This window comes from Haliotis rufescens, unplaced genomic scaffold, assembly GCF_023055435.1.
Source record: "Haliotis rufescens isolate VD_foot unplaced genomic scaffold, xgHalRufe1.0.p SCAF_8, whole genome shotgun sequence".
Taxonomy (NCBI): domain Eukaryota; kingdom Metazoa; phylum Mollusca; class Gastropoda; order Lepetellida; family Haliotidae; genus Haliotis; species Haliotis rufescens.
This window is the reverse complement of record NW_025964372.1, coordinates 22,249,457-22,265,450: the sequence shown is the minus strand read 5'-3', so window position 1 is coordinate 22,265,450 and position 15,994 is coordinate 22,249,457. Positions and strand designations below refer to the sequence as shown.

Here is a 15,994-nt window from a genome sequence, read left to right as displayed (position 1 = left end):
GTTAGGTTCAGCACCATAATTATACAGAATGATAGGTTCAAAACTATATTAAATTACCAAAGATCATAATGAATATAATGCATATCTCATTCAGTTTACTTGTTAATAATATATTTGAATAAAGGATAGTTTTTGTATAACTATTATTCATGGGACAGACATTTCCGCTTCCGGTCGGTGCCTGATCCTGATCATTCGTGAAGATGTTGGGCGATTGTGTTCTTATTGTGTTCATTTCAATATGTACAGCTTTACTTGGAGAAGGTAAATAACATTTTCACTAAATACCAGTGATACCTAAACACTGTATAAACAGTTCAGTTCGCATGAAACAGATACATCGAATGATATCGTACATCAGAATAAGGTGGTCCAGTTTTCGATCAGCATGGTCGATGAAGAGGGATTACCACAATGTTCATTCATTTGAAAGAGAAGAAGCCTAATTCACATGGACAAGAATGCATTTTATCTAGCGCAGCAATATAGTGCCGAGAAACGCCATCCTCGACAAGCTTCACTTATCTTTATGTTTAGTTAAGTTATCCATTTTTCGATCAAGCAAACATTTATGATAATTAGGCAATGGTTGGACACCCCATTCTGTTCAAATACCCCGTTATCATGATTATGATCCTAAGGGTTTATCTATGTTCTTATCAGATGGTTATGTTGGCTATTTATCCTAGCCTAGCTTGAAGCTGGCAAAACGAGTTTAGTCCTCTGCAACTCCTGCAACACAAATTCAATTCCGATACAGGGTGCAGATTAGGGAACAATCACACTATGTGATCAACAGATGGCCCAGTCTCCTAAGGCACCTCAATTTCGAGTTGCATCCCATGGGCATGCCAGAAACCTATCACAGTCGGTTCGAATCCTGGTTTGTCAGCACGATACCTGTTATCGTGGGTTCACCGAAGTGGTAAACGTCTAAGACCTTCCTCCGACAGTGACTGGAATACTGTTTAAAGCAGTGTTAATCCCAACTCGCTCAATTTCTAGTTTATTTACAGTAGAGTAAAGTAAATTATTGGTTATGTGTTCTAGAGAAAATAACATTCCCTTATATACCAAATTTTAACTTTCTAGTAATCCTTTCTGTCATTAACAGACTAAGGATATTCCACACTAAACATTGTTTTGTTTTGCAGGTTTAACATGGTTACTAGTTTACAGGACTGAGAAATACAAGAAATTGAAAGCCGAAGTAGAAAAGCAAAGCAAAAAGTGTATGTATAAACATCCTAAATTAAAGTATTCTAAATATCAAATTTTTTGTACATGTATGTTGCAATATTAATAGGAACTGCATGATAATATGATACATGCATTATGGCATAAGGTGAATTGCTATCATGTTGTATTGATGCATGATCTGGTATATGGAGTAAATTGGTCAGTAATATACTTGTAAATATTAGTTAAAAACTTGGGTAATAATTAACATGTAACCACGGTAACACAAGTATTTTCCAATTTCCAGTGGAAAAGCAGCGAGAGGCCGGCGGAGAAGCAGCTGATCGTGGTCAGAAGAAGAAATTAGGTATGATACACTGACATGTTGACATTAGTATTTGAAGTCGTGGATATGAAGCGTGAGTGGGAAGGTGTTCACACTTACATTGCTAATTTACATGATTTATGCTTGAAATGTGAAATAGATTTAGAAAAGGGTGCATATTATTACTTCAGTTTACTCTGAGATTAATATGAATATGTTAGAGAGAACTGTACGTGACTCTGTTGATGACTGGACTGTTCAAGGCCCTGTTTGTGAATGGACTGTCAAAGGCCCTGTTTATGACTAGACTGTAATAGGCACTGTTTGAGAAAACTGTACAAGGCCCTGTTTATGTATGGACAGTACAGGGCCCTGTTTATGAGCAGACTGTAATAGGCCCTGATTATGAATAAACTTCACAAAGCCATGTTTGTGATTGGACTTTACAAGGCTCTGTTTATGAACAGATTGTACAAGGCTCTGTTTATGAATGAACTGTCAAAGGCCATGTTCATAAATGGACTGTACAGGGCCCTGTTTATGAGCAGACTCGAATAGCACCCGTTGGGGAATGAGCTTTGCAAGGCCCTGTTCATGATTGGACTTTGCAAGGCCCTTTTTATGAATTGACTTTGCAAGGCACTGTTTATCATGTTTATGAGCGGACTGTAATAGGACCGTTTGGGAATAAACTTTGCAAGGCCCTGTTTATGAGTGGACAAGGCCCTGTTTTGAATGAACTGTCAAAGGTGTTTGTAATAGGCCCCGTTTACAAGGTCCTGTTCATGTTTGGACTTTACAAAAACCAAGTTTATGATATTTTTGCGAGGTCCTGTTAATGATTAAACTTTACAAGACCCTGTTTATAAATGGTTTTGCAAGGCCCTGTTTATGAATGGATGTTACATGGCCATTTATAAGCAGTGTGTAATAGGCACTGCTTATGACAGGACTGCACAAGGCACTGTTTATTGTTAGATTTTGTAAGGCTTTGTTTATTGTTTCCACAATCTGCAATGATTTCCTGTTTCCAGAACGCCAGGAAGAGAAGTTGAAAAACAACAGCCGGGATTTGTCGTTTGTAAGTTTTGTTATCTTAAAACCATTTATTCAACTTCAAATTTAATGTAGTGACAGCTTTTGTCCCAATCTCCCAGCATCATTGATTATCTAGGGTAGATTATCTCCATGCTTTTATCATGCATTGGACCCATTCGCCTCATTTCGGAAGTGAAAAAGTGATCTCCAGTTCTCGTATCAATAACTTAGAATGGATTTCTCTCATCCATGAGCTTGAAATCAACAACCAATTAAACCCTAAATATGTTCTATAAAAAGAAGACATGTTACCAAAAAACCTTTAGTTGGAGTGAGTGTTGTGATGGGTGAGGGAAGACATTATGCTGTGAGATGTTCCCAGTTGTATTTGAGATAAACTGAACAAGGCATGTCATGTACTGGTGATATCACTGTTTGTTCTGATTATGAAAGAACTACAGTACGTAATTTGACTGGACGTCAAGTTTTAGCGTTGTGTCATTTAAACTGGTGTCAATATTATGATTGTTTGTTTGTTGTTTAACGTCGCACTCAGCAATATTCCAGTCATGATGGTGGTCTGTAAATAATCAAGTCTGGACCAGACAATCCAGTGATTAACATCATGAGCATCAATCTATGCTATTGGGGTATGTCAGCAGGCCTGACCAGCTGTTAGTTCACAAGCATGGGTTACAGAAGCCCAATTCTAACCTGGTTTTAAAAGGGGAGGGGTGTGTGTGTGTTTGTTTCAATATGAATCTATGGTGGTGAATGGGTCGAGGGGAACCATCAAATTATAAAAAGGAGATATAATACACTGGATAGATGAGAAGCTACACAATCATAAGAATATTGTCAGTGAGGTGAATAATGAAGAAAAGGAAAAGTTGGTCTTTATTAACCAAATTTGAACTTTTTTCATTTGTTAACATAGTAGATATGGGTACGAAGATGGACTTTGTTCCACAGTCTGGTCTTGACTTAATTAACAAAAGGTCACCTTGGTATAGCTGGAATGTTGCTGACTTAGGCATATGCATAACATTCACTCACTCATTCACTGGGAAATGTTTGTAATGTCTTCTTTTATTTTTCAGGTGAAAATGAAATCCATGTTTGCGATTGGTTTTGCATTTACTGCCCTTCTCAGTATGTTCAATTCAATGTAAGTTGATGTTTGCTCTTTGAAGATGTTGAAACAATTAGAAGATTTGGTACTTGGATTTCTTCACACATGAATTCCATCATTTATTTACTTTTGAGACCGCCTCCGTGGGCTAGTGGTAGAGCGTCTGTCCGGAGAGCAGAAACTCCGGGGTTCGATCCTCGGCCGCGTCATACCAACAGACGTTCAAAGATGGTACTTTTTGTTACCCTGTCTGGAGCTAGGCATAAAGGGGCTAAAACAAGGACTGGTCGGCTTGAAGTCAGTATGTTGTGTCTTAGTGGGGTATTCATGTTCAACTGCGGCATGGTATCTCAGTGAGCTAGCACTATAAATCAACATCAATCCGGACTAGTACTAGCAGCCACACACACACACATGCATGCACGTCGCTATATAAGTGCAATAATCTTCGATGCAACGTTAAACCCCATTGACCTCACCTCACCTCTAAGTTTTGAACATTTTATAGAATAAAATATCATTGGTAACAATGTATTTAATTGCGGAAAGTCTGCAAATGTTTGTTTCACTTGTATCAAAGTCAAATCATTTGAAAATGAACACAATATGGGCCCCATATGTGGAATTAATAAATAATATATGTAATCACTCGTAATAAGAACAATATAATATATTAAACAATGATGCTATGAACTGTTAATTTCCCTCGTATCTCAAGATGATGCTATCGTAGATGAAATAATCAGTTTAGATATCATTTGTTTGTTTATATTTTTGTTTCTTCCTTTCAGATTTGATGGTCGGGTTGTAGCCAAGCTGCCGTTTATGCCCATCTCACTGATGCAAGGGATCTCACATCGGAACTTGCCAGGAGAAGATTATTTTGACTGTTCCTTCATCTTCCTGTACATCCTCTGTACCATGTCCATCAGACAGGTGTGTTGCTATGGTGATACACTGTTCATTCGTTGCCATTGTGACCAAGTGTTATTTGGCTCAAATGGTGATAACATGTCATTTTGTGCCTAAATTCACGGTAGAGTTGCTTCCTTAGTGACAAGCTCCTCACAGTGATAGCCCATTCGCGGAGCTCTTCATACTATTGCTGCCACCAGTCACAGCTCCCCAGGAGGCACGGATGGCCCACTCGTCTAAGACGCCGTGATTCGCTATGGAGAGTTGCGTCCCTTGGGCACGCCAGAAACCTATGACTGTGGGTGTGAATCCTGATTTGCCCAATTATATTTCTAAGTTTGTCAGCACCATGCCCGTGCTCGTGGGTTTCACCGAAGTGGTAAACGTCCGAGACCTGCATCACTACAGGCTTTCCTCCCATATTAAGCTGACAAGATATAACTGGAATACTGTTACAAGCGGCGTTAGACCCAACTCACTCCCCACTAGGTGGCCTGCAACCATGTATGGAGTTAAACTCACAACTTTTCACTATAATTGCATTCACAAAAGACATACACAAAAACAGAAAGGTTTTTTGGTTAGATGGAAATTGTTCAAGATTCTTGTAATGGCCGCTTGCACACTGGTAGCAGCAATGATACCAGGGGGATGACAAAGGTGTCATGCGCTAGGAAGGAGCTTGCCAAAGTAAGTTCTACAAAGTGTCAAATGTCTATTACCTGCAACAGCTTAGGATGTCCTGCCACATTCACCATGTTATACTGTTTATACTCACTCCCCTCATGTTTCAGAACATTCAGAAAATGCTTGGTCTTGCTCCGTCCCGGGCCGCCAGCAAACAGGGCACCGGCTTCTTCACCCCACCAAGCCAGCTCACAAAATAATGTCCACGCCAAATATACTACACCATTGAGCATAGTGTCTTCACTACCGGGATGCAAGTTATCATGATGAATAAAGGCTGAGTAATGATGACCGGCCACAGAGAATAGGAGGGAAGAAGAGTTGCTGTTGAGAGCTTTGTCCCATTATTTCATCTGATCATATAATAAAATAATTGATATAATAAAATGCTCATTGGACATCTAAAAGTAATATGGTTAAGTCTTTTATTTTTTCACTTTTTTTGTTTTTATTCATACAACCTTCAATGAAATATTGTATTATATGTAGATTGTACTGTATGGTATCCTACAATGGGACAGTAAATAGACAGAACGCCTACCTCAATTGTTGAGATAGTACCTATCTTATCCCTTCAGGCGTGGGGTATTCCTTGTATCATATTTTCATAATTCTATCACTTCAATGTTGTGTCCATGTCTATGAAATAATTGTTTACGGATATACCTATTCAGAAATAAACATTTTATATATAATCCTGTTAGTGTTGTTCTGTAGAGAGGAAGATCTGCATTGAGTATTTGGGTTTTTTTCTTGGGAGACCTTATGAGGTGTGACCATCTTGTTGTGTAGTGGCTGGAGTGTCTAACTGGAATGCAGGTCGTCGGGGTTCGATCCCCTGGTTACATCATGGACAAATCAGTTTGAACTTGTTACCTTTCCTGGAGCTCGACATTAAGGTCATTGTACCCAATTGCTCAGATTGATGCTCATGATATCAACCACTGGATTGTCCCGTCCAGATTTCATATACTCTTCAAAAAAAGAAACTTGACACTGACTTTCAAAATGTAATATAATGCGATTGTTTCAAACTAGGACACAGAAACCACAATTGAAACACTGTTTGAAAATCAATGTACACAATGTTCTAAACATTAATCGTGTCACCTAGACAGACACACGTACAAGATACAGATAATGTCACCGGGGTACAGAAAATGTCAGTATCGGTTGTGCCCACCACGTGCATCAATCATTGCTTGACACCGACAACCCATAGATGCAATCAAGTTGTCAATAACACGCTGTTGGATGTGCTGCCATTCATGCTGAAGTGCATCAAGAAGCGCCGGAAGTGTTTGGGGCAGTGGATTCGCTCTGCGAACGCGTCTATCCAAATCGTCCCACAGATGCTCAATCGGGGACAAATCTGGTGACCGGGCTGACCAAGGTAATGTCTGGATGTTGTTGTGCTGTAAGAAGTCCTGACAAACATGTGCAATATGCGGTCGAGCGTTGTCCTGCTGGAACTGTCCGCCGTAAGGCTGTAGGATCAAGTCTCTGTAACGCACACCTGTCAATGCACCTGCCACATGCACGAGAGGCGTCCTACCACTGTGATGAATTCCGGCCCATACCATGACACTCCCGCTGCCAAATGGGACAACCTGCTGCACACAGTTGGGGGCGTATCGTTCACCCCGACGTCTGTAGACACGTGCGCGCCCATCAGCACGTGTGAGTAGGAAACGGGACTCGTCAGTAAACAGTACATTTCTCCACCTTGCACGTGCCCATCTTTCCCTTTGTTTGCACCAAAGCAGACGGTCCACCAGATGACGTGGTGTCAATACATGAAGTCGAACAGGTGCAAAAAGTCCAGTCTCCCTCAGTCTGTTGCGTATCGTTTGATCTGTGTGGTTGTAGACGTGGCTGTGGTAGTGCGGTCTCGGAGGTGTCGCAGCCGGATGTATCGATCTTGAGCTTGGGTTGTCATCCTTGGTCTGTCGTCAACTCTGTTGGTGTTGTTGTGTCGTGTCCACAGTGCGGAGATTGTCTGTCTGGATACGCCAAAGTGCCTGGCCACTTCTTGCTGAGTTGCTCCAGCTTGTAATCTCCCAATGGCGTTGTTCCGTTGAGCTGCATTCAGTCTTGGCATTCTGACACCTCCTCTACTGCCGTTATAAGGACTGTATGAACAGCCATTGATGTGGATTTTTATACCCATTCAGCAGGGGGGCCTGCATGCCTAAATGCAGGATCCTGTGCTGCACGTTTTTTACAGGCGGTTGCGTTTGGATGAAGCTGTAAAATTAATCCCCAAACTCTACGTTTATGTGCTTTGCATGTGTTTTCACGAATTATAGACACATTATCTTTCTGTTTGACTTATTTGGTTCTCATTTAATGTAATTATTTTAGATATATGGCAAAAAGTGGTTTTACATCTATGTCAAGTTTCTTTTTTTTAAGAGTATATTTACCGACTTCTGTCATATAACAGGAATATTGAAGAGTGCGATGTTTAAGAATTATTTTTTGCTCTACCCCCATATATAGTGTAAAAAGTATAGCTTTGCCCTGGACTACATGTATTATAGTTAAAGCACAAGTACACAACATAACACCTCTTAAATGAGTTGTTTATTACTTACAAAGGCCACATTTCATTAGCCGTTATGTGTGTGGTTATCCATTAACTCATGCAACAAAAAGACCTTTTAAATTTAAAGTTTTTATATTAATCTGCTTCAATTTTATCATGTGACTCGAAACATTTCACAAGAGCATTGTGTGACTGAGCCAACATGTAAACATTGCCTAAGTTCAGCGTTGTCCTTTGTAACTTGCAACTAGTTTCTGCCACTAATGTTAGCAGACTGCAGCTACTGCAAGCCATGAAAGAGTGTTTACTGAGCTGGTTGCTCTACATGATACCATAACCCTTAAACCGATGTGATTTGACGGACTGAGCCGTAATATGGTGTGGCCATTGGACGAACATGGCAGAGGAAGAGCAACTATGGCCGTTTTGTGTTTGACTGCTGCATATTGTTACTTAAATGCTGTACGCTGAGCAACCGGTGTACATGTGGTTATGAAACTTTCAAGGATTGCTCATTCCTTTCTCCTGAGAGACATACATAATTCGTAGGGCATGAACAATACGGACAATATTGTAGTGAGTGAGTGAGTTTGATTTTACGCCGCTTTTAGCAATATTCCAGCAATATCGCGACCGGGGGACACCAGAAATGGGCTTCACACATTGTACCCATGACAATTTTGTAACTGCTGGGGCATGGACAGAATGGTTTGAGAGATGGTAGATATAATCTTGCCATATTTATTCCCAAGTTTTGTTTGTTTGTTTGTTGTTTAACGCCGCACTCAGCATAATTCCAGCTATATGACGGCGGTCTGTAAAATAATCGAGTCTGGACCAGACAATACAGTGATTGACACCATGAGCATCGATCCACGCAATTGGGATCGATGACATGTATCAACCAAGTCAGCGAGCCTGACACCCAATCCCGTTAGTCGCCTTTCATGACAAGCATAGCAGCATTTTACGGCAAGTATTCTACCCTGGAATCTTCACGGGTCTTATTCCCAAGTAATAATATTCAAATATAAGTTTATAGAAGCTCATTCACTGCATGTGGATGCGCCATCTTGCTTGACAGTAACATGAGAACGATGTTACCACGGATACATTAGATCACAGTGAGCAAATTTTAACATAATGACGCAACTCAGAAGTGTACTTTATTGCCTCTGATCTTTTAGCGATTATGTTATAATGACAAGTTAACATCTACATCATGGCAGCTTCTATGTACAGTATGGCCAGATGAGTAAGAGTTGAGTTTGGTTTTAATGCATGTTTTGAACAGCCTTTGGGGCATATTATGACCTGTCACCTTGGTGGAGGAGGAAAGTCACTTTTGGACATTTATCACTTTTGGTGAAACCTGGGAGCATTGATATGAGGCTGAAAAAACAAGCCACAAATGATATCAATATTCCATAATTTAGGCTCATGCACTCAAACCTCTTGTCTATAAATGTGGGATTTAAGCCTGCCATCACTGATTTCCAACATACCTAAGAGATGCAACTTTTCACCGCCAAATTTCACACGCAGGAACAACAAGGCAAACAGCAAATTTACAAGTACTTTTTTTTAATTTCCCCAGGAACATACAGGCATATTGGACAGTCTTAACGGTTGGACTTGGCTACACGTTCCAGTTCATCCTTCTTCTTGATGGCATGGGAGTTGGAGGACCCCTGAAACACACACAAAGTAGAGTTGAGGAAGTGCTGATGAACCCTTATGTACATTGACACAAAATGTAGAAACATGTAATATACAGTTTACAGTTACCATGGTGTTGGTCTTCACAATATTGCAATTATTGGAACTAATTTACACCCTGGCAGTTTATATTGTTTACACTTGCTAAGAGTTTAGTTATGTGGATAAAGTTTTCTGTTAAAAAGGTTCCATTTCATTTCTAAGAAGTACATAATCTGAAGAAATCAAGAGTTTGTTTTACCAAGTACTCTCTTACTGAAACATATGCAACAAAAAGTCAACTGGTCACAATTTCCTTTAAACATACCATCTGTAGCACATTTAACAGGACATGTACACCATGTTAAATCATAACCACCTATTGCACAAAAAACTTTAGCAATGTTTATCATCCCCAAAAATTACACGAGATATCTTAGAAAGAATAAACTTAGAAAGAAGTTATAGCAGCACTGTATTCTAAGGGCAGGAACGTGAAGAAAGCATTCAAACTTTCTAAATCATTTACCAGACAGAACCATAACAGAAAAATATTTACCTTAGCTGCATTGATGAGCTCATCGGCCAGACACTCGGCAATGGTCTTGATGTTCCTGAAGGCAGCATCCCGGGATCCGGTACAGAGCAGCCAGATGGCCTGGTTGACGCGACGCAGTGGGGACACATCAACGGCCTGTCTCCTCACGGTACCAGCACGTCCAATACGTGTGGAGTCCTCCCTTGGGCCACTGTTGATGATGGCGTTCACCAACACCTGCAGGGGGTTCTGATGGCAGAAACGAATCCTTTAGTAAAGATTTTCATGTTGGCAATTATCTTTTTCACAAAACAAGTCATGTATTTCACGGTAAAAATAATTGCATAATGAACTTGGAAAGATCTGTAGTTTTGTTTGTTGTTTAATGACGCACTCAGCAATATTACAGCTGTATGACAGCGGTCTGTACACAATCAAGTCTTGACCGGATAACAGTGATTGAGTGAGTGAGTTGGGTTTAACACCGCTTTTAACAGTATTCCAGTGATATCACAGCGTGTCAGCTTAATGTGGGAGGAAAGCCCGAAGTGATGCAGGTCTCAGACATTCACCACTTAGGTGAAACCCACAAGCACGGGTATGGTGCTGACAAACCTAGAAACCATTAACGGGGTGAACCGGGATTCGAACCCACAGTCATAGGTTTCTGGCATGCCCAAGGGACGCAACTCTGCACAGTGAATCGCGGCGCCTTGGATGAAGGAACACTCATGCACCCCCAAACAGTGATTGAAATCATGAGCATCGATCAACGTAATTGGGATATGATGACATGCATCAGCCAAGTCAGCGAGCCTGACCACCTGATCCCATTAGTCGCCTCGTATGACAAGCATAGTCGCTTTTTATGGCAAGCATGGGTTGCCGAAGCCCTATTCTACCATGGATCTTCACGGGTCAGATCTGTAGTAAAACTCTATTGTTGTTGGGATATAACAACACACTTGTATGACAAACAGGTTGCAGGAGACTAATTCCAACCTGGATCCCCATGAGTAAGTGGTATTGTTGATAAGTGTATTGCTGGTTGGAAGGCTGAAGGCATTTTTGGTACCAACTACAAAGTTTAACTGACTCACCTCCCCTGTTAGTAGATGGATGATGTCAAAGGCGTGCTTCACGATCCTCATGGCCAATAGCTTCTTGCCGTTGTTACGACCATGCATCATGAGGGAGCACACAAGTCTCTCCACAATGGGGCATTGTGCCTTGCGGAATCTCTTCACCTGGTATCTGCCTGCGGAGTGAGCCAAGTATTTGGCATACTTCTCTTTCACAGCAATATAATCCTTAAAATCAGTGAGAAACAAAACATCAATACATGGGTTTTTTCATAAAGCATTTTTATGTCTAGTTATGATGTGTGGAGCAGCTTCAGAAATAAATGGGAGGCCTTCAGGTTTGAACTGTCCTCAGTAATTCATTGTAGTCTCCATTGATTTTATGCAACTAATGTGTGGCAACATTTGCACTTACAGTCAAACTGATGTCGCTGACTTGAACGTCATCTGAGGACCATTTGCCGAATAGTTTCACTTCTGGAATTTCAGGGACAGCTGCTGCTGTTGATTCATCCCAGTTCTCCGCCATCTTGGCTGAAAGGTGGAGCATACACTTATGATTAGGATAACTCTCCTTGAATTCATGAGTGTTCATACAAGCCAGTTTATAATCCTTTGCACAAAATCGTTACAAGATCCACTATGGTAGTTGTACATACAATAAAAGTCACATGGCAATCTCATGTGTCCTCAGATGTTCATGCAGAGAGGTATAATATGAAGTAAAAAATCTGATTTTAATGAGTTTGGTCCCTTGATAGTGTTGATGACAAAATGTCTGTTAGATGATGTCATGCCTTAAAGAAAATAGTTTTAATTAAATGTTTGTCACCTTATGTGTATTTCACTGGCACAAGTGAAGGTTTTGTTTGTTGTTTAACGCTGCACTCAGCAATATTTCAGCTATATGATGGTGGTCTGTAAATAATCGAGTCTGGACCAGACAATCCAGTGATTAACATCATGAGCATTGATCCACGCAATTTGGATTGATGACCGTGCATCATTGTGTTAGTCACCTTTTACAACAAGCATTGTTGCCTTTTACAGCAAGCATGGGTTACTGAAGACCTATTCTACCCCGGATCTTCGCTCTAGTGAAGGTTGATGAAAAACCAGTAAGAGGAAATTGTAGCTGGGTACCGGTGTGCAATAAATTATGGACAGTTTATACTGTAAAGAGGTCATGGATAACTAGGGATGTCATCGTATATCCCGATATCAATGTAACTTATTTTTTAAAGTTGATGCTGTATCAATGCAAATTTATGAATATCAATACTAAATTATTACTTCATTCCCACAGAAATATTTACATTTATAGTCAGATACTTCAATTTCAAACATTTCAAGGATCAGCCCAGTTCATACTGAACATTAGATTGAATAATTGCAATGTCTATTACATCACATTGTTATCTATACACACACAATTGATTTTATCAATCAATATACTGTGATACTCTGGAGTTGATGTATTGCTAAATACATAATAACTGGAGAATGGGAAACAGTATGGTCTGTAATATTCAATGATTTCAAATCTCCTAGTATTTCAGTTGTGCTTCTATTCATTTGCCATGATAACAATAATTTTTGTTTCCTCAACATGTTAAATACTGAGATATGTATCCTCTCACATGGAAATAAAGTATCCTTAAGACCAACTCACAACATTTATCACATGAAGCGTATTAAAACAAGTGCCTAGTTTCTGTAGTTGGGGACTTCTCTCGCGGTCAAGACGTGCATGGAAATCTGTACTGACTTTTGTAACTGAGTTTAATCTGTCATAATATTGATGAAAATCGTTTTCAAGGAACGATGCATCTATGGAAAGCGTGTACCATGGGGGCAGCCATGTTGGAAGCAAGGGACATCATTATTGAGGTTCTTGTTATTTTAAAGTTTGTTGAGTCAGAAATGTGACATGCTATTGTCATGAATACTTCTTTACAAATTAAACTATACATATATAATTGATGTCGTGCGGTATGAATCATGACAACGATCATTATCATTAAGAATTTTCACATTAAAACGCATGTGTGTCTGATACATCCACGCACCTGGTAGTATGTTTCTAAAAGGGAGAAATTGGGGTTTACACACTTCCGGCGCGGTGTTCCGTGGGAAGGGACATAACTCTTAATGACTATATGGACATTACCACTAGTAATATTTCTCCCTACGCGCACACTTGGTAAAACATGATCAACATACAACACTAGACAGCCTCACTACTATTAGTTTTTAACATTTGTGATCCACCTGGAGAAAAGAGACCTCATGGGTGCTAGGATATAATCGTGGTGTGACGTCATTAAGAAAGACGCCATGTGTGCGGACAGACCACACATATCTTATTTTTCTCTCGATAGTAAAAAACATTATTTTATAACATTTCAGCATAAATGTCTACTTTCAATTAATCTAAAATTATATCTAAAAACTGCAATTATTACATAAACAGTTGTAAGTCTGAAAATGGGACTTTGTAGAAAGTGAGTCCAAATGTTTGATGCCATGTATTTCTGTAATAAATATGCTTTGAAGCTTATGAACTGTATTTTGTGGTCCTAAGATACTGTCGTTTTAAAATATAATACGAAGTCAAAATGTGATTTTTCACACATAAGGCCCCTTATCTCATGGTGGACCACATTTCTTGAATACTCTGTGCTATTAGCAGATTATTGGGTTCTGGCTTAAACTGTCCCATATTTCGATGGACAAAACTGACCAATTTTGGCAAAAATGGCTGCGTAAAATAAAAATGATGAAAGATTTATCTGAAAATGAAGATTTTCTGCTCAGTCATGATGCCATTTATAGTATGTTAGATACACGCTTTAAAATGTTCAGAAGAGGGAAGATAGGAAACGGAACATCAAGTCGTCTAATAAGGTACCGGAATTCGCAGTGCAGATTCCAAATGCAGTTTGTGCAGTCACCTAGCCGTAGATCCGCAGTCATACTATTTTCTCTAGAGTAAACAGATCAGTAAATGTACAGAGTAGTATTTGAACACGGGAAAGGATTTAACAAACACATAAGTGTCCTCCGTGATTTAGACAGACAGACAGATTTATTTGTATAAAGGCCAATTGACCCATTGAACAAAATACATTTACATCATATTTATCTAAGAGTTACCTAATTGATACTGTATTTTGTTGAGAATACGTACATTAGAAATTTTGCAAAATGTATCACTGTATCAATGTTGGATAATTGACAGAGTCTTTCTAAACAAAAATAATGATTATTAACTGTCTTTGGGAAATACCTTTCCCGCCGACTTGCATCAAGAGGACAATTGTATGTAACATGAAGTTCATCCTTAATTACATGACGGTCTTTACATAAGACGGCATCATCCTCAATATTAGCAACACCCCTACGAACAAGTTGAATACCAAAAGTATTTTGTCCACATCTAAATTTGGTTATTAGCCTTCTATATTCACAATGCTTATTATTTGATACATAATTTTCGCAAACGATATAATATTTATGCAGTTTATAGAATGAGAGGGTCTTGCTGCCTAGAGATGAATGCAGGATATGCATTTATCGGACATGAAAATAATATTGCGAAAACCATCTTGTGATTCTTTAAACATACCGCGAGCATCTTACAAAATATATGGGTAAATTTACAATTTGGAACCAAACGGTGTCGCCAAGTAAACCATATCCAGTACAAGCAACTGAATACACACGCCAAGTATTAGAAGAAAGACAGTTTGGAGAATAATACGATTTTTTTTTCTGAAAATGATTTAAAATCAGTTAGAATTTTAATCGTTTGTATTTTCAATTTTATCATATCATAAACGTAACCGTTTTCGCCAAACCTGGACCATTTTCACTTTGACCTTTCGTCCCATTATCTTCATAGCATCAAAGGCAAATGAAAATCATCAGCGCGGCCTGAAATAGAGAATGGTATGTGTACTAAAGAATGGTTTTGAGCCCGATAGATCATGTCGACATAGGATCGGACTATGTTGTTATCTGTACAGGATTACGTTTTATTTTTGTTTGTTTGTTGTTTAACGCCGCACTCAGCAATAGTCCAGCTATATGACGGCGGTCTGTAAATAATCGAGTCTGGGTCAGACAACGCTAAGTGTAGAAAAGGATGATGTGGTGAGATGAATTGGGGTTTAACGTCGCGTTTCAGATTATTGTACTTATATAGCGGTGTGTGTGTGTGTGTGTGTGTGTGTGTGTGTGTGTGTCGGTTTGTACTAGCCCGGAGTAATGCCGGTTGTTTTGTGCTTGCCCGCTGAGATACCGTGCATACTAACGCCAAGCTACCTAGTCCTCGTTCAGTCTCCTTTATGTCGAGTGCCGGGCCGGGAGAAACAAGTACCATTTTTGAATCACTTTGTAGACGCGTCCGGGGATCAAACCACCGACCTTCCGCTCTCAGGGCATACGCTCTGTCCACAAAGGAAGAGTCAGGAAAAGATGGACATGGGGTCTAATAGTGTATTTGCAGGAGAACAAACCTAGACTGACCTAGTCTGTCTTACAGACCCTGATACAAATATATCAAATACAGCCCATGCAAGTCTAGATTATTGCAGTAACTGAAAATTAAGAGTCTCTGGGGATCCCTTTTATTATATTTTTATTAAGATAATTGAACAACTGGTTTTTTTCTGTACGATATGTTCATTTCAGAGACTAGATGTTAGTCTAGGACTTACCCTATTTGTCACGTTAAGTGTTTTAATCCATTAAGCGCCCCCATCCCCCGACTAGTCCAAACTTCTAGCTCAACCTGTGAGTATTCTTTATAACCTCAAAGATCTCAAATTTACATGACAGTCCGTATTTT

At 39.6% G+C, this 15,994-nt stretch overlaps 2 protein-coding genes across 2 annotated transcripts; one reads left to right on the top strand and one right to left on the bottom strand.

Moving 5' to 3' along the window:
• The first annotated feature begins 158 nt into the window (after positions 1 to 158).
• On the top strand, positions 159 to 5,971 carry LOC124139330 (calcium load-activated calcium channel-like). The gene is made up of 7 exons (XM_046506332.2): positions 159 to 264; positions 1,155 to 1,232; positions 1,487 to 1,546; positions 2,539 to 2,585; positions 3,643 to 3,710; positions 4,466 to 4,610; positions 5,384 to 5,971. The coding sequence occupies exons 1-7, from the start codon at positions 204 to 206 to the stop codon at positions 5,474 to 5,476; spliced, it is 552 nt and encodes a 183-aa protein (XP_046362288.1). The 5' UTR covers positions 159 to 203; the 3' UTR covers positions 5,477 to 5,971.
• Positions 5,972 to 9,391: 3,420 nt separating this feature from the next.
• Positions 9,392 to 11,713, bottom strand: LOC124139331 (40S ribosomal protein S5). The gene is made up of 4 exons (XM_046506334.2): positions 11,558 to 11,713; positions 11,161 to 11,370; positions 10,082 to 10,309; positions 9,392 to 9,515 (listed from the first exon to the last, which is right to left on the bottom strand). Exons 1-4 carry the CDS (start codon positions 11,690 to 11,692, stop codon positions 9,447 to 9,449), a joined length of 642 nt encoding a protein of 213 aa, XP_046362290.1. The 5' UTR covers positions 11,693 to 11,713; the 3' UTR covers positions 9,392 to 9,446.
• Between the last annotated feature and the right edge of the window lie 4,281 nt (positions 11,714 to 15,994).

Coding starts and splice junctions, on each gene's coding strand:
- LOC124139330 (XM_046506332.2), top strand. CDS start 204: ATGTTGGGCGATTGTGTTCTTATTGTGTTCATTTCAATATGTACAGCT. Junction 1,547..2,538: donor TGGTCAGAAGAAGAAATTAG/GTATGATACACT, acceptor TCCTGTTTCCAG/AACGCCAGGAAGAGAAGTTG. Junction 4,611..5,383: donor GTACCATGTCCATCAGACAG/GTGTGTTGCTAT, acceptor CTCATGTTTCAG/AACATTCAGAAAATGCTTGG.
- LOC124139331 (XM_046506334.2), bottom strand. CDS start 11,692: ATGCTCCACCTTTCAGCCAAGATGGCGGAGAACTGGGATGAATCAACA. Junction 11,371..11,557: donor TCAGCGACATCAGTTTGACT/GTAAGTGCAAAT, acceptor ACTGATTTTAAG/GATTATATTGCTGTGAAAGA. Junction 10,310..11,160: donor TCCATCTACTAACAGGGGAG/GTGAGTCAGTTA, acceptor TTCTGCCATCAG/AACCCCCTGCAGGTGTTGGT.